Genomic DNA, 25,819 nt, shown 5'->3' with positions numbered 1-25,819 from the left:
GAATCTAAGAACAATCTGTTGTCCCTAACCCTACTTCTCTCTTTTTGTCTCTGCAAGAGAGCATAGTCACTGCTGAATTTCCCCCAGATACCATCTCTTCTTCTGCTACAACATGGTGGATTTGATCTCTTCAGGGCCTTTATAAAAAACTGCATGGGTCTGAGCTTTGAAGTTTTGTTTCTTGAACTCCTCTGCGATTTCCAGGAAGGACTTTCCCTTTGTCTCAGGAAGGAAAAACCCAACGTAGAGAGCAGTGCAGACGCAGACCACAAGGAATGGAACATAGCAGAAATGTGCTAGACTTTTCTGAGGAGAAGGAAAGAAGAAGACAGTGTTGGTGACATTCTGTATGATGACAAATAGGACACTAATCCCTGTTCCTGAATGGACTAACTTCACCCAGGGAGTATTTCCTGTGGTGAAGGCCTCACATGCCTTGATGCAACAGCTCCCCAGCATAGTTTGGGAGATTTGATACAGCAAGACAAGTATCTTAAAATGTCTTCTTCTGTCTCTCTATTTGTACAGAATGGGAACCCATAGAAAATAAGACAGGATTGGATACTGTGGAGTTCTGCTCCTTTTTGCTTCAGGAATCACCATAGGGAATGGTGCCAGGGTCTGGCCAAGGGCAATTACATCACATGTCTAGTCCCAGCTGTTCTCAGCTTAGGACAGAGGAGGAATATTGGTCATCCATGTCCCAAATTAATCTGCTTCCAGCCTCACATCAGAAATCACTGTAGAGAACATGGAAGAAGTTTGGTTTAGAGGACTTCTGACCACATTCCTCATAAAGATACTTTTCATGGCAATGCTATCCTGCTGTGTGTCTGCACCTTGGGACATTCCAGGCCCTGCCTCTTTTCCTGGTCACTATCAGAGCCTCTTGTACAAAACAGTAAAGAGCTGCAGGTGATTGCTTTGCCTTGGGAACCCACCACAATGAATGGAAAGGCTGTTCCGACCAGAAATAGGTTGAACCAGAGCAGAGAGCCACAGATCATGTAAGCAGCTGGCCGGGACATTTGATCAAAAACCTCTGTGGGCAGAACTCCTGTTACACCAGCTGGAAAAAGAAATTACAAGAAAGTTAATAATACTGTTGACATTATATTAAAAACAAGAGAACACATACTAACAAGCAAACCCAACATGAAGTATATGAGAACAGTAAATTATTATTCAGTAAATTATTCTCACTAGTCAGCAATGCCAGAACTAGTGGTAATAGGGATTAACGGTAGTGGGGAAGTTTTAGGTTAAATATTAAGGACTGGCTAATTATTCAAACTCTCTCATGTTAGAATGAACTACCAGGAAAGGTTTTGTAATCCACATTATTCTCACCAGGACTCATCTGTGAGAATGGCTTATAATTAATTCAACCCTATGGCACTGTAGGGACTTGGGCAAGAAATTACTGCCAACTCAGATGATGTGTGACACTGGCATTTAGTTCTCTTCTTACCTGCCTTCCTTCAAAATCACATCAGCAAACAGAGCCTCACATCTACTCACACACCACACAAACATCTGTACACACACAGCCTGTGTACTGACCCCACAAACACAGAAACTAATGGATTCTGCCAGGAAAATGCATGTTAGTAGGCTAACAAATAGATGTAGAAAACGTGCTTCCAGGTATCTGCAAGTAAATAACCAGATGATGTAGCTGTCAATCTCTAAGGTCGAAGTGAAACATTAGAAATGCTGGTCTACAGCCCTAATGGATTGGGCAGTAAATCAAAACCTTGTTGTCCATTTAAGACAAGAATCACCTCCAAGTACCATCACAAGATGTCTGTAAGGAGAAACAACACAGAGAACGGCACAGACTGTCCCTGCACAACACTGAATTACCAGAGGCATGCAAGACCCTGTGAAACAGCCGAAAACTGCTGGCAGAAATTGCCTCATTCCTTTGAGTGTGCTGTGGCTACAGAGGGTCTGAAAATTTTCATAAGCTGCTTGCACACATCTCCAAGCCTCTGCAGTACCCAAAAGTTTCAGTGTAAACACTGAGGGAACTGACCTGGTCCGATTCCAAAGCTCAGGATATAGGCGAAAATGCAGGCCATGCTGAGATAAGGCATCCAGCTAATCTGAGCCTACAGCCACAGAGACCAATGGAAAACCATGAGGGCACTTACACTTATTTGCCACTAATAAACACCCCAGTCAATAAAAGGCAAAACCCAACTCCATCCCACTTAAATAGTCAAGTAAAGTTTGTTACCTGCTGGCTCAAAGCAACCATGAAGACAATGGCCCATCCTGCCATGAAGATATATCCCCCCAGGAGCAGTGGCCTCCGACCAGCATAGTCTATAATCATGTTCTGCACAAAGTAACACAGTGAAATAAAGCAAGATTATTTAACTTGTATTTATATTTCCTGCCTGCTTCCTCTTCCCATTTCAATACTCTGTGCCTAGATTGCTCTACAACTACTTTACAGATGTTGTCAACTTCTTAGCAAAAAAAAGTCAAGAGAAAGAGTCTGCTGGCAGGAGTCAGGCAAGAAGAACGTTCAGGGGAGACAAGAATGTCCTGGCTGCAGCCTAATCTCCGCCACTATCCATACTGACACAAAGCAAGAGAGTTACACTTTTTAGAGATTTCAGACAGTGGTGATGATGCAGTGTCTGACAAAATATTTCTACATGAACCTGTCTGGACATGCGTGCTGAGAGATTGCCTGGCTGCCATGCATGAAGGGCTTCCTTGGCATGAAAAGCAATGAAAATCCCAAATTTGTAATTAACAAACTCCTCACTGTCAACAGCCTGCATGTCAGCAGAGTGCACCAAGAGTCTCACACAAGTGACAGATGTAATCAGTTCACAGCTCCCCGTGCCGATTATAACATATGGGATTTTGTCCTGAGGAATTCCAGCCTCTTGGAACACATACGCTGCATAAAAATACATCTGGGGAGAGAAGAGAGGAGAAAGCAGTAAGGGAGAACGTCTGAAAATACATCCTATTGTTTTTCCTGAAGGACCACACAGAGAAGGACTAATGTGTTGCCAAACAGGCTATTTTGACAGCGTCCCTCTGAATCTTGCCATAATGCACAGGCATACTTTAGGAACCAAGCATCTGAGGTTTGACGATCCCCACAGGCAGAGCAGACCACTATTCATTCTCCTGCAGCAGGAATGTTAAACCCAAGAGCTTGCACCCATGTCTCATGATGCATTGCTGATTGCTGCGGTTGCCAGCCTGCTTACCGAATCGTTCCCGCAGAGCTGCATGGCACTGCTCAGTACAACAATACTCATCAGCTGACACCTCAAAGCTGGATTTTGGAAGAGCTCCCAAGGGTTCTTCGCTCTCTGACCTTTAACAGCCGCCTGTTCAGCTAGCATCTCTTCCAGCTCTACACTCAGGTCACTGTTGCCTCTGAGCTTCTGCAGGGCTGTAAGGACAAGGGAACCTCTTATCCCCTGAACTTTGCCTTCAGCTTTCCTGCTCTGCAGGGTGAAGGATCAAGCAGCAAGTGATGGCTGCAGAAAGCTATAGGACAGAGTCTGTGATCATGGTGTTACCTTCACAGAGATGGCCAGTTGTGGTGCAGCCACTGGAAGAATTTGGGGGAAAGAGTCCAAATCTCTCCCCATTGTTTGACAAGGTAATATTTCCGACCAGTGCCATTTCAGCAGCCATGTTTCTAACTCAGATCTCAAGTGACTTCCCTGGTCAATTGAGGCAATTAAAATGTTCTTGGCGCACAGCACATATTTCCTGGAAACTAATTCCAGCTGCTCTGTATCTTAGGATTTGTATGCTACAAACCTAAGCAAATCCCTTAATATGAATTGGCTTCAGATTTGGTCATGAGGTCTTCAACCATTCATTTATTATGCTTCACAGTTACAAAACATATTCGCCATTGTGAACACAAGTCCTATCTTTTGACCCTACTACCATTGTAGCAAAGAAGTCTTTTGTAGGAAGATGCCTTCCAATTGCCTCAATAGATCAAAAATATTTAAGATTACAGAATGTTGTTTAGTTTGGAAGGAGAAAGTGATCATATCTGGAACTTGATATGACACTTCCTACATGTAAATGTTGTGTCACCATTCTCAAAATATTTGGGCTCAAGTCTGTGCACAAATGCAGGATGCAAAAAACCCTACATTCATCTGCGTCCAGAGTTACTGAGGTTGTTCACACAAATACATACCCAACCACCATCTGGGCACTGTTTAAGGGTGCAGCAGCTAATGCAATTACAAACATTGATGGCACGACATATTTTGTACAGACCAAATGTGGTCCTCTTGTTTAGAAAAACATTATCCATGGCAGCAGTGACATAGCCATGGTATTAGGCTTTTAAAGCTTTTATGTTCATCTAGGGAGGCTGGCAGAGTCACCAAAAAGAGTATATGTGTTGGAATTAAATCTACATTTCAATCTGCTTTGGACTGAACACACTGGACTGTACATTATGAATATCCAATCAACCTTCCCACTGGTTATCTGCCCAGTCAGTAGATCTCACATGTTCAGCGAGAGGCTAACGGTCACCCTAAACTCACCAGATACACAGGATTCTTTATCTCCACGGTCAATCAAGAGGTATCTGGGACTTTCAGGGAACCAAGGCAGAGCCGTGAGCTGGATCAGGGCAGGAACCACATTGCTAGCTAAAAGGAATGGCCAGCTCTCCTCCCCACCTAGTAGCTCTCTAGAGAAAAAAAAACCAAACACATAATTTGCACAGTATATTTTACTACCTGGAAAGAGCCCAGCATCCTCTGCTGAATGTGGGCACTGGAAAAGAAAGAAAAGAGAGAGGTAGTAAAGGAAAAAAAGAAAAGAAAAAGGGAGAAGAAAGATTTAATAAGTATAAAAGTATAAACTGGGCTTCTTGCTCTACATTACCTGAGTCCAACAACCTGCCCCAGCACCAACCCCAGGGCTGTAAATGATGCAGAGGTCAAGGCCACAGCTCCTCTGAGCTTCTTTGGGGCACTTTCTGCCAGATACATGGGCTGAATGTTCATGCTCACACCTGGGCAAAGCAGACAGATGCTGACGTTAGTTTGTAGACAGAGGAGACGGGGACAAATGCACTCAGCCATCTCTTGAGATCGCCAGCTGGCCATGTGATGACTGATCTACCAGTGCTTATTATTCACCTAAACCTTCAATTTCTTTCTTAATCATTGTATAAGCTACTAAACATACATTTCCATACTCATAAATAATAGTGGTTAATGAAACTGAAACCTGCCGGGGCCTCAGTCCTATGGTCTTTTCAGCACCAAATCCAAGGTTATAAGTGATGCTTCCCTCTAGTCTCCCATTTTGGGGGGAAGATCATATTTTAAGTCACTTGTATCAATCATTATTTCCTTGGATGAACTTCTAGAAAAGCTTTAATGTTGATGCTAATGCTGGTGAGTGATAACATTCTTACAACCAGATAGGGATCGACTTTCAGCTCAGTTTCTCTCAGGGTTCCCTCCCTGTGTTCAGAGTGCACACAGATACTCACATATGTATTGCAGAAAAAAACCTGCCTGTGTATCCTTTAAAAATAAAGTCCTTAGAAGCAAAATCTAAAATCACTATATACAAATTCCTCATTCATATACATGTGTGTGGTCAGACTAGAAGATTAATTGCTTAATGTCTTGGATCACTCCTATTTAAATATCTTCTATTTCTAATTGATATTCCTTATTATGTTTCTCATGTTGCCATACCTGCATTCACACCAGTAAAAAATCTGCTGAGCATAATCATTTCAAAAGATTTTGCCATTCGGCTGAATCCTGACAAGACTGCGGCTATGATCACAAAGACATTGTTCAGCAGCAGGGACATCTTCCTTCAGAGAGAAAAGACACAGTTGTGAGCACATGTGTGTCAGGTTTAGTTATCAGATAAAACATTTCACCTGGCAGATCCAACCTGCCATGCCAGGAAGCTCAAGGTGGGCAGCTCATCTATACCACAGAACATCCTGGTTACCCAAAGCCCTACATGAGGTGCAGATGGCAGGTCAGCTTTTGGTCTCTTGTTATAAAAACAGGAATCAGCACTGACAGGTAATCTGCATGGCTGATACAATTAGTGTCATCTCCAACTACCAGCATGACCACAGGGTGTCCCTGCAGTGCTGGCTTTAGCCTTACTGAAGGCACCATGAGTTCCTCACCCAGGTTCATGGCTCTTACACTCAGTTTCCCATCTGAATGGAGAGGAATTCCCTCAGTAAGTTATGTATCTTTTGGTCTGAAAATGCTAATTTGTTGAAACAGGCATTTTTCATGCAATAGTATGATCCTTATGAAACTTTTGTAACAAGTGAGCCACTGGAGACAGTCCTCCAGCCCCACCCTAAACCATAATGGTGCCTGCTTCATCATATTAGAGAAGCAAAACAAAATGATGGCACATAGAGGAAAACTTTGGGGTCAAGAGAGAGGGAGGCAAAAAATCTAACTTCCCATTAGTTTATGTTAGTAACACTAACTGTTTTTTTCTGAAGAGAACTGAGGATAGAGTTGTGTATGAAAGACAGGTGAGGAGAGACACTTATTTTTCAGACTCAAGCACAGGGAAAAAAAAGCAACTGTGAAGATTTAGCAAACACCTCTTGAAATATTTCAGCCAAAAAGGTGGATACACCGCCTATGAGACATGAGGACCTGGGATGCAACAACTGTTCTTTGCAAGCACTCTCTTTTTCCAGTGTCACTCCTCTCAATTCCCTCAGTTCATTTTGAAGAAAAATCCTTGGTTTGTTCCATCAATATTTCCTATTTAAAAGGATGGCAGAAAACTGGGCACAAAAATTATGGTGCTTATGTAGTTGATTACTGTGACACAGGGCTGAGCTGAAATCCATGTAGCACTTCAGATGGGTCAGAATATGATGAGAAGGTAATGTGGAGAAAAAAAACTGTTCCCCATTGGGTTTTGAAACGTGAAATACTGCCTTATCAGGAAGTTTCTCTCTCCCACCTCGGAATGTTAATGTCAGACTGATCTGTGATAGAAAACATGTTTTCATTATTTGCAAGTACAGTGGGTATTGTGCTGTAGGACTCATAATTCCTCTTGCAAAGTTTAAATTAAAATCCAGCACCCTCTTACCTTCCTAACATGATGGCCATGGGACCAGCAACAACAGCCCCAATGAGTCCTCCCAAAGGGTACGCAGAGACAGTGAAAGACCACAGCAGCAGGATCACATTGCTCTCAAGGGGGACGCCTGTGCGCTCCAGCCAGGTTTCGTTCATGAATGTCTGGATGTACTGAGAGGGAAGGACAGTGCTGCATAACCATGACATAGAGGTGAAGAACACTGAGAAATGTAATGGTTTCCTGATTAATACATCTGTTTATGCTGTGTTCATGCCTCCAAACCTTTGGTTGAAAATGGCCTCCAGTTCTTAGATATGTTTTTAACAGAGAGTTAAGAGTGTAAAACTGTAGTTGTTGAAAAGTTGTACTTGGTTTGCATCTGTATGTAGATATCTTGGATAATTAAAAAATGTATTTTATAGGTCCAACTTTGAATTGAAGGGCAAAAGTCAATTTTAAAGGATGCAGGTTAGAAAATTTTAGAATTTGATTTGCTAAAGCAGTAGAAACAAGGCTTTTGAATGAATACTTGTGGCACTAAGTCCTGCTTAAGGGTGGTTCTTGACAACAAAGTCCTGTACCTCAGATGTGAATTATAGAGGGAACAACACATCCTTCCCTTCTCACCCTCAGTATTAGCAGAGTGCATATTTTCAGTGGCAGGCCACTGCTTATAGCCAGACTGAGGACACTAAGGAAGTGTCTGTCTCAGGAGGAGGCTCTCAGACTAGCAGTACTTACTGAAGTTGGAGCATTGATGATGGAGATGTTGTAACCATATTGGAAAGTGCCTCCAATCCCAGTGGCACATATTGTCAGGATCAGGATCTTGCTCTGAAGCTAAAGAAGATGGATAGAAAATGGATGGCTTCCTTACACACAATAAAATGGCTCAACAGACATTTGGTCCATTCATACTTTGAGTGATGTGAAGATTAGAATAGGCTACAAATGTTGTTGTAAAATGGGAGGTCTCAAAGACAGAACACCCATCTCCCCCAGATTTTAAAACTATCTCCCTCTACTGCAGAATAGTATTAATAAATCAGTGCCATTCACTAAGAATTTGGGACTGCTTTGGCACAAAGGCCTGCACGTGTCTTTGGTTTAATATTTAATGTGTATGCTTACAAAGAATCAGTGAAAACCAGTAAATACTGGTAGAGACTGGTGTTATAGCTTCAATTGATTAAATTCATTACAAAAACATGTATTCACATGATGAATTATTCAAGAAGCATTGCAAAAGTTTAATGACTTCTGCCTCATTTCTAGCTAAGCTCTGTTAGACGGACCTTCTCTGTGGTATGGGGGATTTTTTCATGACCATTTATATTCAGTGCATTTCTGATTCATTGGCATGCTATTTCTTCTACCTTTTCATGGTAATGACATATTTTAATTTAAAATAGAGTGCCTTTCATATGCTGATTCACATGTTGTACAGAGCAAAAAATACCTCTTTGCCAAACTTTCTCATTACACAGTTGTTGCTACATGTTCTTGTCTTTCGCAGTCTGTAACTGCGTATTCAGCCAGAATATGTTCTACATCTTCAGTATTACAGTACAGGTGAAATATGTGGCAGACAGTGGGTCCTATGCCATGTTCTGGTCGCCTTGAGGTCATTTCTTCATCAGTATTGCCCATTGCTTATATTGCCATCTAACACCACTGCTGTGTCTTTGGAAGCATGGGCAGGTGAATGGGGCTGCTTCATGCAGCATCATGGGATCAGGGCGCTGGTATCAAAGTGAGGTCTCTTGACTTTTTGAAGGGTGTAGAACAAGCTGTCCTGGCTGACACAGTATGGCAACTGAGAGCTCACTGGCAGGCCTGTGAGCAAAAAAACCCATGCATCTTTTTTCCCCTTGCAGTAGGATGCCCTGAATGTTATAGTATAAATGAGTGTCCCACACCAGAAAAACACTGGGGCTAACTGTGGAGAGCCAGGGACACTGTGTAGAAACTTTCTAAACGGTTTGTCAATCCTTCCTCTGTCATGTTTGTAAGCCTCATGTTATTCTTGCCACTGTTGCCTGGACACTTTCCTGTGTGACTCTGCCTTCAAATTGACCTACAGTTTCTGTAGAGGCACACAGCTGAGTGTCAGCAGCATCATCTCTCCATGTTCATCTCACCATCAGTGAACATCCCTTCCTCGCTGCAGCCACACCACTCCGTTGGTTGGTCTCTCTCTGTGTCATCCCCCCCATCCTTTTCAGTATGTGTGATCCTGTGACTGGCAAGCTGTGCCCTGATGGTATCCTTGGACTGGGAGCACTGTCTCATGTCTCGAGACTGCTCTGGGCTTGCTGGGGGCCCCTGGCCTTCAGCCTAACACCTTCTGCACAATGTTCTCGATGGCTGAGGGCCAGGATGGCCTTTGCCAGAGTGGGACAGCTCTGCGGGTGACATTAAGAGCCCGTGTTCAGGCTTGGCTGTTTGCCAGTTAGTGCAGGGAACCTCAGGCTAGATTGTGTTTTGCTACATGAATATGACCCCACTGACCCTGAGAACAACTTAGATAACCCAAAGCTGGGGAGATCTTTCTCCTCTACCTACTCATTTTCTTATTACAGAGCCATCTACTAAAGAAAATGAAAGTTTTGCCTAGTCTTGAAATAGCTCTAAAATCACAAATTCAAATATTCTCAGCTTTTTCCTTTCCTCAAAGGAAATATTTTCCACACTGTCCTGAGACAGGATGTTCTTTCAGGACAGAAATGAAGACAGACTGTTCCAACCTGCAGCAAGAAAAGGCCAAGCTCTCTCCTGTCCCAGTTAGAAGCAGGTATGTTTTGCTTGTACTTTCCTTGGCCACACCACTTCCCTCTCTTGCTGCTAAGACCTGAACTAAGGATTGTGCACCTGGTATCTCTGCTCTTTCCAGTTATTCTAGTTCTCCAAGTGAGAGAGATTTCCTCTCCCTACACTAGCACATTTCTTTTTAAATCAAAGTGTCTAGGAATGTAACACTCCTGCTCATTTCCCTGCTTTCATTATAGAGTACATCCCCTATCAGTCCTTGTATCACAGAGCTCTTTTGTGGCCATGAGCTAAAGGAAAATGCTTTGCTTCTCCCTTCAGGAGCCACCAAACAGTTCTGTGGTCAGAGCTGAGCGGTATTTACAGGGTGACCTTCCCAAACCTTCCTTAACACCTGGTTTCTGCATTATTGTCCCAGCCAAAGTGGTGGTGTGCAGCTGCCAGGAGAGACATTAGTCAGCTTTATGCCAAGGACTGTGATGGACAATTAATTCTACAAGAACCTGATAGTACTTACAGAGCCTTATAAAAATTCAGATTTAAAAATGATCTGTCAACAATAATAGTAAAATAAATGGGTTTTACCAGTCTCTGCAGCTTGTTCATTCTCTTTGGTAGGTTTTCCTCTGTCTGCCAAAGCCTCTGGTACTCTCAGCAATGCTCTAAAGGATTATTTAAATCTCCAGCATAGGAATGTGTATTTAGTCACCCATTACATCAGGATAAGACACTTGACTTGGCAGGTGTTTTGCCAGCTGGTTTACATTCTCAAAAGGGGCTGTGTGTTCATTAGCAAGACAGTTCAATTAATTTTGTTGAAAGTACATGACAGTTTGGGGAAATAATTCTGCAAGATCCAGAGCTCTAAATCCTCTTGAAGGCCGGTATAGTTTATGGCATAAATTCCCTCTCAAAGCACCTGGCACAGTTGCCCAGTAGCGCTTGTCTGATTAAGTGTGATCAAAGCAGAAGTAAACTACAGCTTTTTTTCTGCCTGTATTTGTCCTGGAACCCAATCTAGGATTTGAAAGACAAACCAGACTATTTCTCTTGGTCCTGTCAATGACAGGAATGAACAAGCCCCAAACCTTTCAAATTCCTTGTTACACCAAGACCTTTCGCTGTATTCCTGTCTATGTCCTGGTGACATATAGCTGTTGCTGACAAGGGACTGTACACTGAAGCACCTAAGGCAGCAGTCCTGTTCTCTCTCCATAGCCTGGCATAGAGCAAACAGCTGTACTTACAGCACTCGATTTTGTCATTGAACAATCACCCCTGGCTTTAATTTCACAGGAAGTAGAGGGCTTTGCTTTTACATGTGCAGTGTGACATTTTGGCACCTAAAATGCATAATACCTAATATGTATTACATTATATATTATATTAAGGTGCATAATACATCATATGTAATATATCTACATAATATGTAGCATTGCAGGTAAACCTAGTGCTGAGGTGGGCATGGGAAGTAGGCTGCTGGGGGAAGACTGAGTATCTGATCAAAATGTTCTTAGCTCGTTTTGAGTTGCCATACCCTCTCGCACAGCATTATCCTGCTGTTCTTTAAGCCTTGTTCTCCCTACAGCCTCCTAGACCACAGAGAAGAGCTCTTCTGAGGGCAGTGGGGCTGATTATACCGAGGACTATAACTGGGTCTGTGCTTGGGAGATATTGACCACGGAGTCAACTGAGCTCCACCATAGTTGTTCACAGAGGCATAGTGGAAGAGCCTTCAAAGGATGGATCTATGTCACACCCTGGGAGTACAAAACTGAAACTTTTTTAGTGTCCTGGTTAAAAATTAAGTAACTCTATGCAGTAGAAGCCCCTCCTCTACCCCTGAGGGTCTCCAGATAAATTCCAATGAGTAGAAAAGGTTTCATCCCACTGTAATAGTGCCTTCTTCAGTGAACTTTCATCTTTGTCTTTTGGCTTATCTTTCACTAGTATGTGAATTTTATACTTTTCCCTTTTTAACTACCCATCATTTAATCAGGACAGAGTAGCTGACAGGCCTTGTGTAATGGGTTTGGCTTATGTAGTAGTTGCTTGTTGCTCCAGAAATGTTTCCCTTTTCCATGTAAACTACAGAAGACAGCAAGGCAGCAGTAACAGCAATGACACGCTTGCTTCTTTCTGTGAAATAGAAAGGCACTCCCTGTCAGTGAGAAATGGTGTATCCCCATGAATCCTAGAAATGGGGCCTAGTGGAGATGGAGGCATATTGCATTGCCAGCAATAATAGTAAATCTGCTTTTCCACAAAACATCTGGCCTTCAGGAGTAATCATGTTATTTTAACATCCTTTCATCCTGCAGAGTGAAATTTGTGAGGGGCCTGGCAGATTTCAAAGTATTCAAAATAAGTGAAACTTTTTTTTAAAGTTCCTCTCTGACTGTAGTCAGGTTTTACTACACTTGAATGGAAATATAAACCTGTTCCGCATTGCAAAAGTATTTTCTCACGAATGTGTAAGTAGGGATGTGGTGCTGCATCAGCTGCAGCCACTATGTGGCAGGAGAGGCACAAAATTTCCTGTATTGGGCTCTGAATCCAACATGCCAGCAGTCTGATGCCTGTGGCATGTGGCAGGGGTCAGAAGACTACAGACATCTTCCCAAACAATAATTTGTTCACTGGAGAAATAGATGTAACTGTACAAGCTAACAGCCACTGATGTATCGTTTAGGCTGCATGTATCAAGAACATTAATACATTCAGGAAGGAAAGCTCTAGTTTCTTCCTGTCTATTCTGAATGAGCCCAGGTTTGGGTAGACCTCTTCCAGGAAGAAAAACACATATTCTGTATTAGGCAACAGTTTTCTCCTTTTTCCTAGCATATTATAAGCAGGGACCACCTAGTGCAGGTCTTTGTCCCCTCAGGTGATGGCATACAGAAGTTTCAGCCTGTGGCTAACAGGTGGAGTGTCCCTGGTTGTTCTAGTCACTGAGATGCGTCATGGGAACCTTTGAGGTAGATGGGGATTATTCCATTTCTAGCTCCTCAGGCAGAGGCCAACGTGTCAAAGCATGTCTCCAGTTGGATAAGAGGTGAAGGAATGCAGCTCACCCAGGCAGTCTGGTCTCCATCCATGGGCCTGAGTACCATGAATCTGATTCATCTGCCTCATTTCTCTTGCAGTCAAACATATAAATACATATTTCTGGAATGACCTGTCGTGGACTGCCTGCTTAGACCATTGTATTGTCTTATTTTTCCAAGGTAAATATGTGCACATTCTTCTATTTAACAGAAGATAAAGGCAGTATTCATCCCAGTCCAAAGGAAATCCTAGAGGCACTGGACACCAGTGCAGAAGGGCAGGTGCTGTCAGGGGATGTGTTTGCATCTTCTGCTGGGCCTCCTGACAGGCGTTCCTCAAGCCTCTCCTTATTTCATCTCTACCTTCCCTGAACTGTGCAGGGCCAACTTCTCTTTCTTCAAAACCCTTTCCCGGTGCTTTTAGGTGGTGGTTAAACCAGAGAGCTTGTTAGCTGTGCAATGAAGTGAAGCAACTGCCTATGGCAGTCTCAGGTCACAGAAGAGAGATAGAAGGTGGGCTCATGACAGCTCCAAGAGATGAGTGAAGTCCTGTGGGTAGGCAGTGAGATGCTGTGCATTGTGGCACAAGCCTACCTGTTCCAGAAGGGGCATAAATTGGCTGTTGCTATGGCTAGATCTCTGTGTGTGGCTGGCTAGCTGGAAGTGGGAGTTCCTAGAGGTTGTCTTCTGTCTTTTCTAGTAACAGCTGCCTTGAGGAGGAGTGGAAGGATATATTTTTTTCCTCCTACATAGCATCGATATGACTTGTGCTTTGATGCTGACAGGTGTTCACATTGGTTGTGTTTCTGACTGACTTCCTGCTGCACCTTAAAAAAACCCATAATTCCCAGTGTTCAGTTCTTAGGATAAGATCTCAAAATTTCAGAGTCACAGTTGATGTAGATGAGTAATCTCCAGTCTCGGGGTCTGTCACTGCCTATAACCACTGCACTGCAGCTACTGACTCCTGGCTTTGGAAACCTACACATAAACCCAGCAGGTTTCCAGCACCATCGTGGGGACCTACCACCTCTTCCCTCACATACTTTTTCAGTGAACTCAAACCTGTCATAATCCAGGTGAAATATGATGCCATGAGCATGGGAAAGTAGTTATTTGGAGAATGTGATGGCAGCCTCTGCCTGTAATTACCTGACTACTGGAATCAGTAGTAATCCTGCCATTAGGAAAGACCATCAACACATGCTCTTTGATCTTCCATGTACTGACAGGTTCTTATGTTTTAGAGTGTTTTTACACTAGGATCATCTGGACCAACTGCAATTACACTGCAAGAGGAGAAAAGGGTCCCCATTTCCATCTGCGGGGCTTGGATATACAGGATAGATTCTCCCTACAAACGTTACACTGTAAATCACAGAAGAGATTTGGAGCTGCTCTCTGGCTGGTTGTTGGCTACCTACCAAGCTCTAGCCTGGCTATTTCTGTAAACCCTTCTCTCTTTCTTGTAAGGACCATCACAGTGAAGTATAAAATACCTCTGTCTGCTTGTTCTGACTCTTACAGAACTTGCTCAGAATACAGAAGACAAATAATATAATCTACAAACAAGCAGATTTTTCAAGAAACATCGAGCAGGTCTTCTGTTTTTATGGTGAAAGAAATGTTTATGGAACTTAGCCTTTAAAATGGATTTTCTTTGTAGGAAATGAGTGCCCTGCTGTGACACCATTATTCTTAGTTCCAGCAGTTCACTAATGTTGCTTAGGAAAAACCCACAATTTATGTAAGTTCAAGACACTGTATAAGAACTTCAGGAAATGGGCTTCATTGCAGAGGTTTCTCAGGGCAGGGACCCAATGCTGACAGATCTTCTGCTACCACACAGAGTCACTGGGATGCTTTCCAGACCAGAGGAGATACATGGGAGCTGAGTCCTCTGAGGACATGAGGGCTGATACAGCCAAGGGAACTAGCTGCTTTTCCTTGCCAGCTAGGATTTTTGGATGTCAGAAGAATGTCTCTAGGTTCTGTGCGTTGGATCATCAGTCTGCATTTTCATCCTCCTGATAAGAAATAGAGCTTCTCTGAGAAAACTGAGAAAGCCTCAAATGCTAAAAATAATTGAAATACTCTTCTCAGTCCATTGTGAGCTGTAGGTCATGTTGTGGCTGAACTATTCCCTTTCCTTCCTTCTTTGTATCAGACACTGATGCAGGCAGTTAATTGAAACTGAGTGACCTGAAGGCCATGGAGAAGAAACTGCTTTGCTGAACAAAATCTCTGTTCCTGTGTGCAAGAGTGCTTATACTCTGCCAAATGGCAGCAAACGTTGCTGAATGTTCCTGCCAGAGGAGAGAAAAATATGGGCAGCAGTGTCAGAGTGTCAGATTCATCCTGATTTCTTATTTAACACTCACTTCAGACAGAGCTTTTTATTAGAGCTCTCCCCTGGCTTATTGAGAGGTACCTGGACTATGACACATAGACCTGCCTCTGGTGAAAACCAAAGTATAAATACCATTTCAGACTCCTTGTAAGGATCTCCAACAGCTGACAGCATGCTCAGTTGTATGCGCTGCTATTGTGAGCTGATCATAGACCTCTTTTTATAAGAAACAAGCATTGTTTTTCATTTCTCTTGTTGATTTGGCCACAGTGCTTATGAAATGGATGTTACAAAATAAAGGTCCTTGAAGGATATTCCCCACTGACAGCTGTGGGATGTGACCTATGGTGTAAAGGACAGATCACAAGGCAGAAGAATTTAACGAGAATGATTAAGCACTGGAAAAAAATAACTGTGCGAAGAGACAGATGTTTTCTTGCTTGATGTCTTCAACTCATGATCAGAAGCTGTTTTGGAAGAAGTGCTTTATTTGGATATGTGATCAGGCTCTGCTCAAGGAGATTTAGGTGAGATCTTCTTTCTCATGATAAGTCAGATACAAAACTATATTTTTAAACTAAAAAACATAGAAAATAAAAATAACATAAACTTTGATTTACAGCAAACCCTGTGTAAGCTACATGTCCTTGGCAGACTGAGCTCTAAGTGCTATCCTTAGTTTCTTTCTAACAAATAAACAAACAAACAATTAAAAAACCCCATCCAATTCTGTATGATTCACTTTCTCCTGACTTTAGCCATCACACTTTAGAGTTAGCTGATTTGGGACAAGAAATCCTTCAATGAAGGAGAAAGAATTTATATATGGTCATTAAACACTGAAAAGTAAACATTTCAAGTGCCTCAGGCAGTGATGATTACACAGCTTATCTACGCACAGCCGGTTCATGGAGCCTTGTTTCCAAAACTGGAGCAGAAATTCTTAGTGACTTACTCTGTGGTGGATCTACTCTTGGCACTTGTTGTCTATGCCACTGAGGACTGAGTCCGAGAGCTGAAATAATCTTCCAGTAAGGTCCCTCTGGCTGTTGTGGCCCACTTGTAGGGGAGCAAAGTGCTGCTCCTTCTGAATCTGTTCCTAGTGCCACTGCACCAGTCATTGCACCGACCTCTTCTACCCTGGAGCTAACAGGGATCTCAGGTGTGCCCTGGGGAGCACTGGGGTGGGTGACACCTTGTATAGAACTTGTGTAGTCTCATATCCTGGTGGGGGGAGTCTCTCAGAGTGGGCGGTGGGGGTGGGGTATCTTTGTTTTCAAATGAAGAAAAGAATTTGGGCTCTACTCCAATGGGATGAAGCATTAATCAAGCCAAGGGCCTTAGGGTTAGATGGCCAGGGAATGAACTCTCTCCGCTGTGTGCCCTATAGCCCAGCTGGAGGAGGTGCCAGGTATGACTTGTCAGTAGGTCACACTGTAAAAGGTCATCAGATGAATTTACAAACAAAATGCCAGTAGTCTTAAAGAGCAGAGGGCGCATGTCACCGGCTGGACACTCATCAAGTGCATGGCCGGGGGCTGCTTTCCTGCCCCATCAGCTGCTGACGGGGGGAGCACCCCTGGCGAGGGCGCCGATGCTCGTTAAGGCCAGTGCTGACAGGGCGCACAGCTCCTTTCATCCTGTGACCCCAGAGAGTGCTGTGCTGGGCAAAATGGGAGCTGCTGCCTTTAAACAAAGCATCTGTTTATTCTTGAAACAATCAGTGAGGGCAGTTAGATCTTGAACTCGTTACTGAGCCCAAAACAATTATGATAAAAACAAATTCCAGATGGGCTCAAAAGGAGTTGTTTTTGTCTTTACTAAATTAGAATGGATTCCATGTCTTCAAGTTCCTCTGGCATTTATGGACAGGAAACATGAATTACACACAATAATTTACTACAAACAAAGGAGATGAACACTGCAACAGCCCATTTATCTTTGCTCATGTGCCTCCTTGAGGTTTATGGGCTGTCTAACTCATGGGGAGAGTTAATAGCTTTTTTCTTTGTTTTCTACCTTTTTGCTATTTTAGTTTGCAGAAGCTGAGACAGGAAGTTGTTGAGTTTCTGTTGCAGGGTTAAGCTTACCTGCAACCCCAGGCAAATACTTGCATGTTCCTTAAAATCACCCCAGAAATTAAGAAAACAAAACCAGAGGTAACAGGAGGGTTCAGTAGCGGTCTGGCACTGTGTATGTGCAAGACCATTCCCTTTCAGACAATATATATATTTTTAAATCAAAGGCCAAGTGAATTCACAATGGCAAGCGTGCAGCACACGCTAGTTGTTCTTTTCTAGGAATTATTTTCTTGTAAGTTGGTTTGTGGATTGTAAACATTTGCAGTACAACAGCTTACTATCACTAATGATATTACCAGAACGGGTAAATACTATCCGAAAAAGAGAGTTGTCTCTGGTACCATCATGTTTCAGTTCTTCCTGTGAGTGACTTGAACAAAGGTTACAGATGGGAGTTCTTCCAATTAGTTCCTCAGGCAGCTCCAAGAGCCCTCAGACAGATACCTTTTTCAAAGCCCATCCAAAATGGACTTAAGTCTGGGCATTAGACATATTTTTATAGAAACTCTGACTTTCTGATGTCTTGGGTTTTGAAATCAATGCTGCACACTGACATAAATTCAACTGCTTCCAAAAGGAAAGGGAACCCAGATGATGGCAGGCAGCAACGGTACGTCATTGCTGGGGAGACCTGTGCTTACACCTGCTTTAGGTCCCTGGGCAGGGGGAGGACAAGGCAAGAGGAAATCAGCAAAGAAATTCCTGAGCAATATTTCTGTTCTGGCGGTCCTCATAGCTTCTTGCAGCTGAGACAAGGAGTTTGGGTTTGCTTCTTCTGGGCTTTTATTTAGATTCCACGATTTTATAGAAGGTGGCATGTCAGGATTGCTACAAAGGTATATAGTGAGAACTCAGCTATACGGCTAGGCTGATGTGAAGCTGTGGAAGGACATAACTCCCCAAACCTATAAAAAGTGAGAAGGATTGTAATAAAGACTAAAGCTGCCCCTGGGCGTATTGTAGTGCATGAAGTCAGCTTGGCTGAGCTCCGAAGGGAGTGAGATCACGGGCAGAAAGCACTCTGGGGACTGGGGCTGTCACTGAGATTTGTTTGGCCTCTTCCAGTGTGAGATGGTGAGCTTCCCAATGCACTTCGCTTTCCTCCATGAATCTTAGAAAAGAAGGCCTTAAGTAGGCCAATTAGAGTTCTCCAGTTTGGGCTGGCAAACAAGGGAAAGGCAGAAAAATGAGAAACGGATGATTTTTTTTTAGAGTTCATGCTCAGCTCTTCTGACTTGCCAGAGCTCTCACATCCATCCCGGCTCCCACCAAAAAGCTGTAACAGCACAGCCTAGCTTACTGACACTGCTGCAGCTCAGGGTCCAAGTCACCGCCTCAACTCCATTCCCAGGATCCTTAATGCAGCTCTGACCTGGAATGGTTTCTCCTTCCCCCCAGAGCAGCCAGGTCAGAGGCAGCTCTCAGCACCGCAGCACCCAGGGCTCAGGAGCCTGCCCGCTGCTCTCATGGGCGCCCACCTGTCTTTTGTTTTCTTTCCTCTCTCCCCCAATATGTTGCTTTAATCTCCCATCCCCCCCATCTTCCAGCTGGGTTTTGTTCTTCATCAAAGGACAGTCAGGGGGGTGAGTGGTGGAAAACACAAAGCCTCCCTCCCCCACCGGTGATTGCATTTCCCATTAACTGAGGGTTTAAAGGGAAATCTCAGGGTTCATTAAGGCTCTGATGACAGCTTAACCTTCCGCAGAAACCCAACACCAGGCCCGTTTCTCCCTCTGAAACCAGGGTGGTTGTAACGTTAGCCCTGACTCCCAAGCTCTGGAAAACATAGTCAGCACGAGAGCAGAGGACGTGAGGTTCACGCAGACCTTTATCAGATCACCCCTTCGAAGAGTGTTTTGTGATGTACTTGACAGCCATGTGGGGAGCAGCTCCGCAGCACCGGGCAGCACCGCGCCGCCCTTCGGCTTCTTCCAGCGACATCGCCCCGCTGCTGCCATCGCGCACAGCTCGGGGAAGCGCCTCGTCGCGCCGACCAAGAGGAAGCGGAGGTTTCGGCACGAATTACTAAAAACCCAGAACCCCCCGTGCATTAGCGGAAGGCAGGGCCCTGCCGCCCGCTCGGCTCTCAGCTCGCGGGCACGGGGGCGGGGCGGGAGCCTGTCCCCGCCCACCCCTCGTAGCCACACCCCCGGGGCCTTCCCTCAGGCACCTGTCACTGGGACTGCGCGCTGCCATTGGCTGCGGGGCTCGCCCCGCCCCCGGGAGGCGGTACCTCAAGGGCCCGTCACCTGCTGCAGCGGGTCCACTCCGGGTTGGCGGCGGGTGGCGGCCGAGGGCATGAGGCGCGCTCCGATTGGCCAGCTCGCTCCGCCTGTCGCGTCGCGATTGGCCGGGTGCGGCCCGCGGGGGCGTGGCAGCAGCGGCGGCGCGTAGTGGTGGTGGGGGTTTGTTAAAGGGCCCACGGCGCGGCTGGGCGCTGTCGCTGTGCACCATGGCTTACCAGGGCTTCGCGCAGGAGTACCTGGGCATGCCGGCCGTGACGCGGGCCTACACCACCGCCTGCGTGCTCACCACAGCCGCCGTGGTGAGGGCGAGCGGGGCCCCGCGGGGGGGCTGCGGCGGGGCGGGCAGGGTGCCTGAGGGGGTGCTGTGGCGGGGGAGCCGGGGGGCTGGCTGAGGGCAGCGGGCGCCCGGCAGCGGGTGGCAGCTGCTCTGCCTGTCTCCCACAGCAGCTGGAGTTCATCACCCCCTTCCAGCTGTACTTCAATCCCGACCTTATCTTCAGGAAGTTCCAGGTGAGGCCTTGCCCAGGCTCTGGGGTCCCTCCTGCACCTTCCCAGCGAGGGGGGGGTGCGGCAGGCCAGGCCCCGGGTGCCCCGCTCCCCAGGGTGGGCAGGCACTGCTGTGGGATCCCCAGGGGCTTTTTTCCCACTACTCCAACCTCCTCCGATTGGGGACAGCTGGGTCACCCACACGGTGTCCCCTCTTGTCACAGATGCCTGGATGGAGATAACTTCTCCCAGCCTTTCTCTGCCACACACCATCTTGGTATTTCCTTTTCTCCTTTACTCAAAACCTGTCTCTTCCTTTTCTGTGACACAGAGATGTTTGGCCAGATGATGTCAGGCTGGGTGGGGAAGGCTTTATTGTAGAGAGGCATGAACAGTGATTTACCTTGGCTCTGGGTGCTGAATTGTGGCTGTTCATCCCTCCCAGAAAAACAGAGAAATCTCCTTTCCCACACCTGGAAGGGTAAGGTACCCCAATGTGGGCAATGGAGGGAGGTCCCTCATGAAGGTGGTGCAGCTGTGTGGTGCCCTGGGGTAGTTCTGAGTGGGTGGGTGCATGACTGGGCATCTCCAGTGGATAGGGCAATGGTCTGCTGTATATGTGATGGGGAGAGACCTGTCTGTCCACCTCCTTTTCTCTCTCCTCTCTCTTCTCTTTCAGATATGGAGGCTGATCACCAACTTCCTCTTTTTTGGGCCCCTGGGATTCAGTTTCTTTTTCAACATGATATTTCTGTATCCTTTGGTCTCAGTGAAGCTCTCTACTCCCTTTTTGGCTTAGATGTGATTCCCCCTGTCTATCTTCCCCCACTCCCCTACCCCCCCAGGCTGACTTGTCCTGGCAGCAGTTTAGGGCTGTGGATACTTCCCTTGGCTCTTTTGGTCTGAATTGAAGCCATTCCTCTGACAACCGTGGCCACTTCCTGCACCTCCATCTCTGTTTGCTGCAGGGCAGCCTCTGCCAAAAGGCTGGGGAAGCTGACAGTGCTGCTGTGGCTCATGCTGGAGAGGGGTGCCCGTTCCTGGGGTGAGCTCTGGCTGGAGCACAGCAGATGCCTCTTTCTTTCCCTGGGGTTGGTGGTATGAGCTGAAGTTTGCACTGTTCTGCTCTGGACATCTGGCTGACAGCTTCCTGTGATGAAATAGCTTGTAGATGGCTTATTCTCCATAAAGCCATGCTGTGGGGTGGCCAGCTGTTAATTTCCTATACTGCAACCCCTTCCTTCTCTCCTGCTCTCAGGTACAGGTACTGCCGCATGCTAGAAGAAGGCTCCTTCCGTGGAAGGACGGCTGACTTTGTCTTCATGTTCCTCTTTGGAGGGTTTCTCATGACAGTATCCTTTTGAGTTGGTCGAGGCTCTTTGGTATCCTCTGAGATGCTGTGGATAGTGTGGGGCTTGTCTGCTAGCTCTCTGTATCCCAGCTGTATTGTGTGGCCTGTAGCAGGTACCTGCCTGCTGACCAGGACATCTGGCTTGGGAACCTTCTTGGTGCCGTGGGACAGAGCCTTGTTGTGCCCTAGGCCTGCCAGGCTCATGGCCTGAGGCTTGGGAGAGCTCTACTGAGCATGTGGTGGAGGGGCAACTTCTGCCTGTATGGCACAGCTTGTGCTCCTCACCTTGCCTACCCTTGTCTCCTGGCCTGTGCCTTGCCCTGAATGCTTAGAGCAGAAGCAAAATACAGGAAAAGCTTCCAGTGCTTGTGTTGGTGTCTGCAGAAGTGCTGATGCAAGGGGATGGGCTGCCTGATCCCACAAGAGGACACGTGGCAGTGTGCTGGGGAAGCTCAGCCTGAAGGGAAGCCCCTTGTGCTCTGTGAGAAACCGTCCAGCTACGGCAGAGCGACTGTGCCTGAGCTCTGGTGGGTGCAGCACACTGGAGTGCTGCCACGATGGGCATGAGGCTGGCTCAGAAAACTGAGCTGCAGCTGAAGGGAAGAACACAGAGCCATAAGGACAAGGACTGGGGTGCCCATACACTGTCTGCTGTCAGCACATCAGGCAGCATGAGCCCAGCACACTGTCCTTGCAAGTGGCTGGAGATACTGTCACGCATCTTAAGAAGTTCTTTTATTGTTGGAAAAATAGTCTGGATGGGGAGAAATATCTGCCTCCCAAGCATAATACCTTTTCTGGATGTCTTGCTGCTGTCTTATGCAGATGGCTCAGAGCACTGCTCTCCCCATGGTGCTCTGCATGCAGCTGTGAGAACTTTTGTGCCTGTTGGCCATCCTTGGGTGTTTGGCTCGTCAGTGTCCAGGTGCCTGCAGCAGTTGCATGCTCAGCCATAGGGACATTTGGAGTCCAACTGCAGGAAGGGCAGGGGAACTTTTTTGTCTCCAGCTGCCTCCTTGTGTCCTGGAGAAGAGGGATATGAAGGGCAAGAGCCATCTCACTGCTGAAATTCTGTTGTAGAAGGCAGATACTGGATGGGATGTGTGGCATATGTTAAGAACTAGCTCAGAAGTGCTGTAGCAATGTGAAGGTCCTTCTCGGAAGGTCATTTTTGTTGGCCACTTTGTAGAGGTGACTCCTTGGTCTCTGATGGCTGTGGAAAGTAGCTTAAGGAGTGAGAAATTTGTACATGCCACTCCAGAGTGTCTTATTCTGGGGTGGCAGGGAGGGCAATGTGGTGGTGGGGGGTGGGGATTGGTACATCTCAGCCAGCCCAGGAAAGGTTTGGTGGCATGGGCAATGTCTTGCACACTGTGATCAGCTGCTGCATGTAGTTCTGGATTTCCTAATCAGAAGGCACCCTGTGCTGCCTGGAGGTGGGGCACAGGGTGGGTAGGTTTTTCCTTGACTCGGTAGTTCCTAGCTATTTGGACTCTTTGCCAGCCTGTTTTTTCTGGGTCAGGCCTTCACCATCATGCTGGTGTATGTGTGGAGTCGCAGGAACCCTTATATCCGCATGAACTTCTTTGGGCTTCTTAACTTCCAGGCCCCTTTCTTGCCCTGGGTCCTGATGGGATTCTCTCTGCTCCTGGGCAACTCCATCATCATCGATTTGCTGGGTAAGTCAAAGCTGGTGGGTGCTGGGAACAAGGGCACTTTGCAGCCACAGCGCTCACAATTCTAACAGCTGCTACTGAGGCACTAGCACAATCTCTTGGTTTCATCTTATTTAAGATGGTGGCTCTCCTAAAGGCTAGCCCTGTGCCTGAGCTCTTGCTTGTGACCTGCACCTTGCTGTGTCTTCCTTGGGGGCAGAAGTTGGGTATGGTGAGCTCTGCCTGACGCTTGTGCTGTGTGTGGTCTCCTGGTGCTGCCTTCAGGCTGACGGGCTGCCAGCCTGCTTATGTGCTGATCACAGCAAACAGCCTGGCCCCTGGCACTGCAGCACGGCTGGCTCTGGTGGGAGCTGGTGCATGGGTACACAGCTGAGGGATTCTTGGAGCTTCATCCTGCTTGGGCTCCCAGGAGCTCTGGTTCAGGTGGCAAAGGAGTCACAGCTGGACCTGACCTCTGTGGCATCTCTCCCCAGGAATTGCAGTGGGACATATTTATTATTTCTTGGAAGATGTTTTTCCCAACCAGCCTGGAGGAAAGAAGTTGCTGTTAACCCCTGGCTTCCTGTAAGTAAAGCTGATTCTTTCTGGGCTTTGCTGTGTTGCTTCCCAACCTGGTCACTTCCATAGCAAACTGTGGTCTGTGACTGTGTGGTGACCATAGGACACAGCTGTATGCTGATAGCACCTCAGCTCAACAGTTGATGCCTCTGCTGCAGAAAGCACTGGCACTTTGCACATTATATACGTATGTACACAGGGTCCATACTAGTTGAACTGGAGTGTTCTTACTGCTTGTGGAAATGCTAGATGCAGGTAAGATTTTCTTCTGACATATTTCTGTGGTTTAAGAAAGCAGGGTATGTTCTGCTTCATGCTGAGGATCAAAGCTGACCTAGAGATCAAGGAAGCAGGTGCTGTCATTGTTACATACTGAGCTGAGCAAAAGAACAGTTAGTGCTAGTGCAGTAGGCAGGTGGCTGTGGCATGCAGCTGAGCTCTGTGAAGGGCTAGGATACTCCTAGGAGGGCTGCAGGGTTTGTCCTCAGCTCACTTTCCTAACCTGCCTACTTGGTGGGATGGACATGTCCCTTACCAGGAAGGTGGTATTTGACACACCTGAAGAGGATCCCAACTATAACCCTCTCCCTGAGGAACATCCAGAAAACCAACCCAGAGACCAAGACCAGAACCAGCGGCAGCATCCACAGTAACACAGGGGACTTCTCCATGTGGCCAGATTCTTCTCTTCCGGCTGGACTTACGCTGTGGCTCAGAGATCCTACTGGAATAACACCAGTTGCCATTTTGATGTGTAATGTTTCACTGTTTGTATGGGTAACCCATCTTCCCCTTGTACCAAGTGGTTCCACAGAGCTTTGCACTTAAGGACTGCTGAATGCTTACGGAGGTGTTCTAGGGACTGGAAGTTGTGATGGCTCCTGTTACCCGGTGGGGAATAAGTATCAAATGGGGTGTTAAACCAGTTACTCCTCTTGCTGTTAATGACTTGGTGTGTGCCAGGTCACTCTTCCCTCTGTACAATGACTAATTGTCCTGGCTCTCACTGTTGTGAGACCTCTGTGGGCTTTCAATGAAGTAGTACTCCTTACTCTACCATGGTAGAATGCAGCTCAACTTCTTCCTTTCCTCTAAGTCTCCCATTCCTTTTTTGGTTGTTGTTTCCAGAGTCTTTACATTAAAGTCTTTATTTTTCAGCTGTGTGTCCATTTCTGCCATGGGCAGAGGCAGCAGTTCACCAGTACTCAGCAGGACTTCGCTCAAAACTGTCAGGCTGTCTGCTTGGGCTTTTCTGTTTTGGTGGGCAAAGCAAAGTTCAGGCGAGCTGGAAGCCCTCTTCCCCTCTTCTGTCAGCAGGACTGCAGAGTATGAGGAGCCAGGGGTGGGTGAATAGGGGTGTGTATGTGTGTGTCTAGTTGGAGAAAGGAAAGCCTGGGAAAGGACAGGGGACAAAGCTGGACACTTGATCCAGGCAGTGACTGGAAGTAGCACTTGATGCTGGTAATAAAGGCTGTCTACACAGTGTAATTCCACTCTTGCTGAATTTTGTAGTTCTAAAACTTAAGCATCTGAATCTTAGGGGAAGACTAAACAAGCTGCCATGAACAGCTGTACTAAATGGATTTGATCATTTTTGTTAATGCAATACATACTTGTGCTTATACCAGACCTCAAAGCCTTTGGAGTAAATCTGCCAACACTGTGTCTTGGAATAGCTCATTTGGTGATGTTGCTGTCTGCTCAGCTAGACAAGCTTGCAGATCACCACTAAAACTACTGAGAAGTGTGAGTAACCAGCATCCAATTAAGGAATGATGCAGAAGCCTTGTGGCAAAGGAAGTTTGAACCACAGCCACCCACTCCCACCTCCTTTGTGGGCTTACCATGAAAACACCATTTTTTATGGAAAAAAAAAAAATCAGACTTAATTTGAACAAGCTATTTTTCTGCACTTGTTTCCCTCTAGGAAGAGGATGAAAGACCTGTACAGGTGGTAATCTTGTTCTAGGAGATACAGACTAAGCAGCCTCTGACTCAACAGGTACTTGCCATGAGCTTTGCTCATGACCTAGTAACACAGAGCTGTTTCAATCTCCAGAAAATTTATCTTTAAAGGCTGCAGATGTTCTGGTTTAAATTGCTTCTGAGATGGGACTTTGAAATGCAAAAGCTGGGCTA

At 46.0% G+C, this 25,819-nt stretch overlaps 2 protein-coding genes across 4 annotated transcripts; one reads left to right on the top strand and one right to left on the bottom strand.

Annotated features, from left to right (window-relative positions):
* On the bottom strand, nucleotides 1-10,577 carry LOC104367656 (solute carrier family 2, facilitated glucose transporter member 11). Its single transcript, XM_009974817.2, has 12 exons — nucleotides 10,471-10,577; nucleotides 7,858-7,956; nucleotides 7,126-7,286; nucleotides 5,730-5,854; nucleotides 4,903-5,032; nucleotides 4,557-4,705; nucleotides 3,240-3,427; nucleotides 2,826-2,936; nucleotides 2,243-2,344; nucleotides 2,039-2,114; nucleotides 942-1,069; nucleotides 1-306 (listed from the first exon to the last, which is right to left on the bottom strand). Exons 1-12 carry the CDS (start codon nucleotides 10,489-10,491, stop codon nucleotides 106-108), a joined length of 1,491 nt encoding a protein of 496 aa, XP_009973119.2. The 5' UTR covers nucleotides 10,492-10,577; the 3' UTR covers nucleotides 1-105.
* A 9,196-nt stretch (nucleotides 10,578-19,773) lies between these two features.
* DERL3 (derlin 3) lies at nucleotides 19,774-25,168 on the top strand. 3 transcript variants are annotated; one of them, XM_042805582.1, is made up of 7 exons: nucleotides 19,774-19,908; nucleotides 20,057-20,119; nucleotides 20,775-20,848; nucleotides 21,354-21,447; nucleotides 22,930-23,125; nucleotides 23,596-23,686; nucleotides 24,219-25,168. In XM_042805582.1, exons 1-7 carry the CDS (start codon nucleotides 19,816-19,818, stop codon nucleotides 24,331-24,333), a joined length of 726 nt encoding a protein of 241 aa, XP_042661516.1. In that variant the 5' UTR covers nucleotides 19,774-19,815; the 3' UTR covers nucleotides 24,334-25,168. The 3 variants fall into 3 exon arrangements, with proteins under 3 accessions (XP_042661516.1, XP_042661515.1, XP_042661517.1); XM_042805581.1 differs by having other exon boundaries at nucleotides 20,054-20,119; XM_042805583.1 differs by lacking the exon at nucleotides 20,057-20,119.
* Nucleotides 25,169-25,819: the final 651 nt, after the last annotated feature.

This window comes from Tyto alba, unplaced genomic scaffold, assembly GCF_018691265.1.
Source record: "Tyto alba isolate M040663 unplaced genomic scaffold, T.alba_DEE_v4.0 Super-Scaffold_44, whole genome shotgun sequence".
In the NCBI taxonomy this organism is placed as follows: domain Eukaryota; kingdom Metazoa; phylum Chordata; class Aves; order Strigiformes; family Tytonidae; genus Tyto; species Tyto alba.
The sequence above is the reverse complement of the archived record's forward strand: the minus strand, read 5'-3'. Positions and strand labels throughout refer to the sequence as shown.

Excerpts from the sequence above, each read along its gene's own strand:
- DERL3 (XM_042805581.1), top strand. The coding sequence starts at position 19,816 with ATGGCTTACCAGGGCTTCGCGCAGGAGTACCTGGGCATGCCGGCCGTG. Across the intron at positions 20,120-20,774 it reads TTATCTTCAGGAAGTTCCAG|ATATGGAGGCTGATCACCAA; the intron begins GTGAGGCCTTGC and ends CTTCTCTTTCAG. Across the intron at positions 23,687-24,218 it reads CTGTTAACCCCTGGCTTCCT|GAAGGTGGTATTTGACACAC; the intron begins GTAAGTAAAGCT and ends GTCCCTTACCAG.
- LOC104367656 (XM_009974817.2), bottom strand. The coding sequence starts at position 10,491 with ATGAACAAGCTGCAGAGACTG. Across the intron at positions 2,345-2,825 it reads TGATTACATCTGTCACTTGT|AACATGATTATAGACTATGC; the intron begins GTGAGACTCTTG and ends TACTTTGTGCAG. Across the intron at positions 1,070-2,038 it reads GAGCTTTGGAATCGGACCAG|CTGGTGTAACAGGAGTTCTG; the intron begins GTCAGTTCCCTC and ends TTCTTTTTCCAG.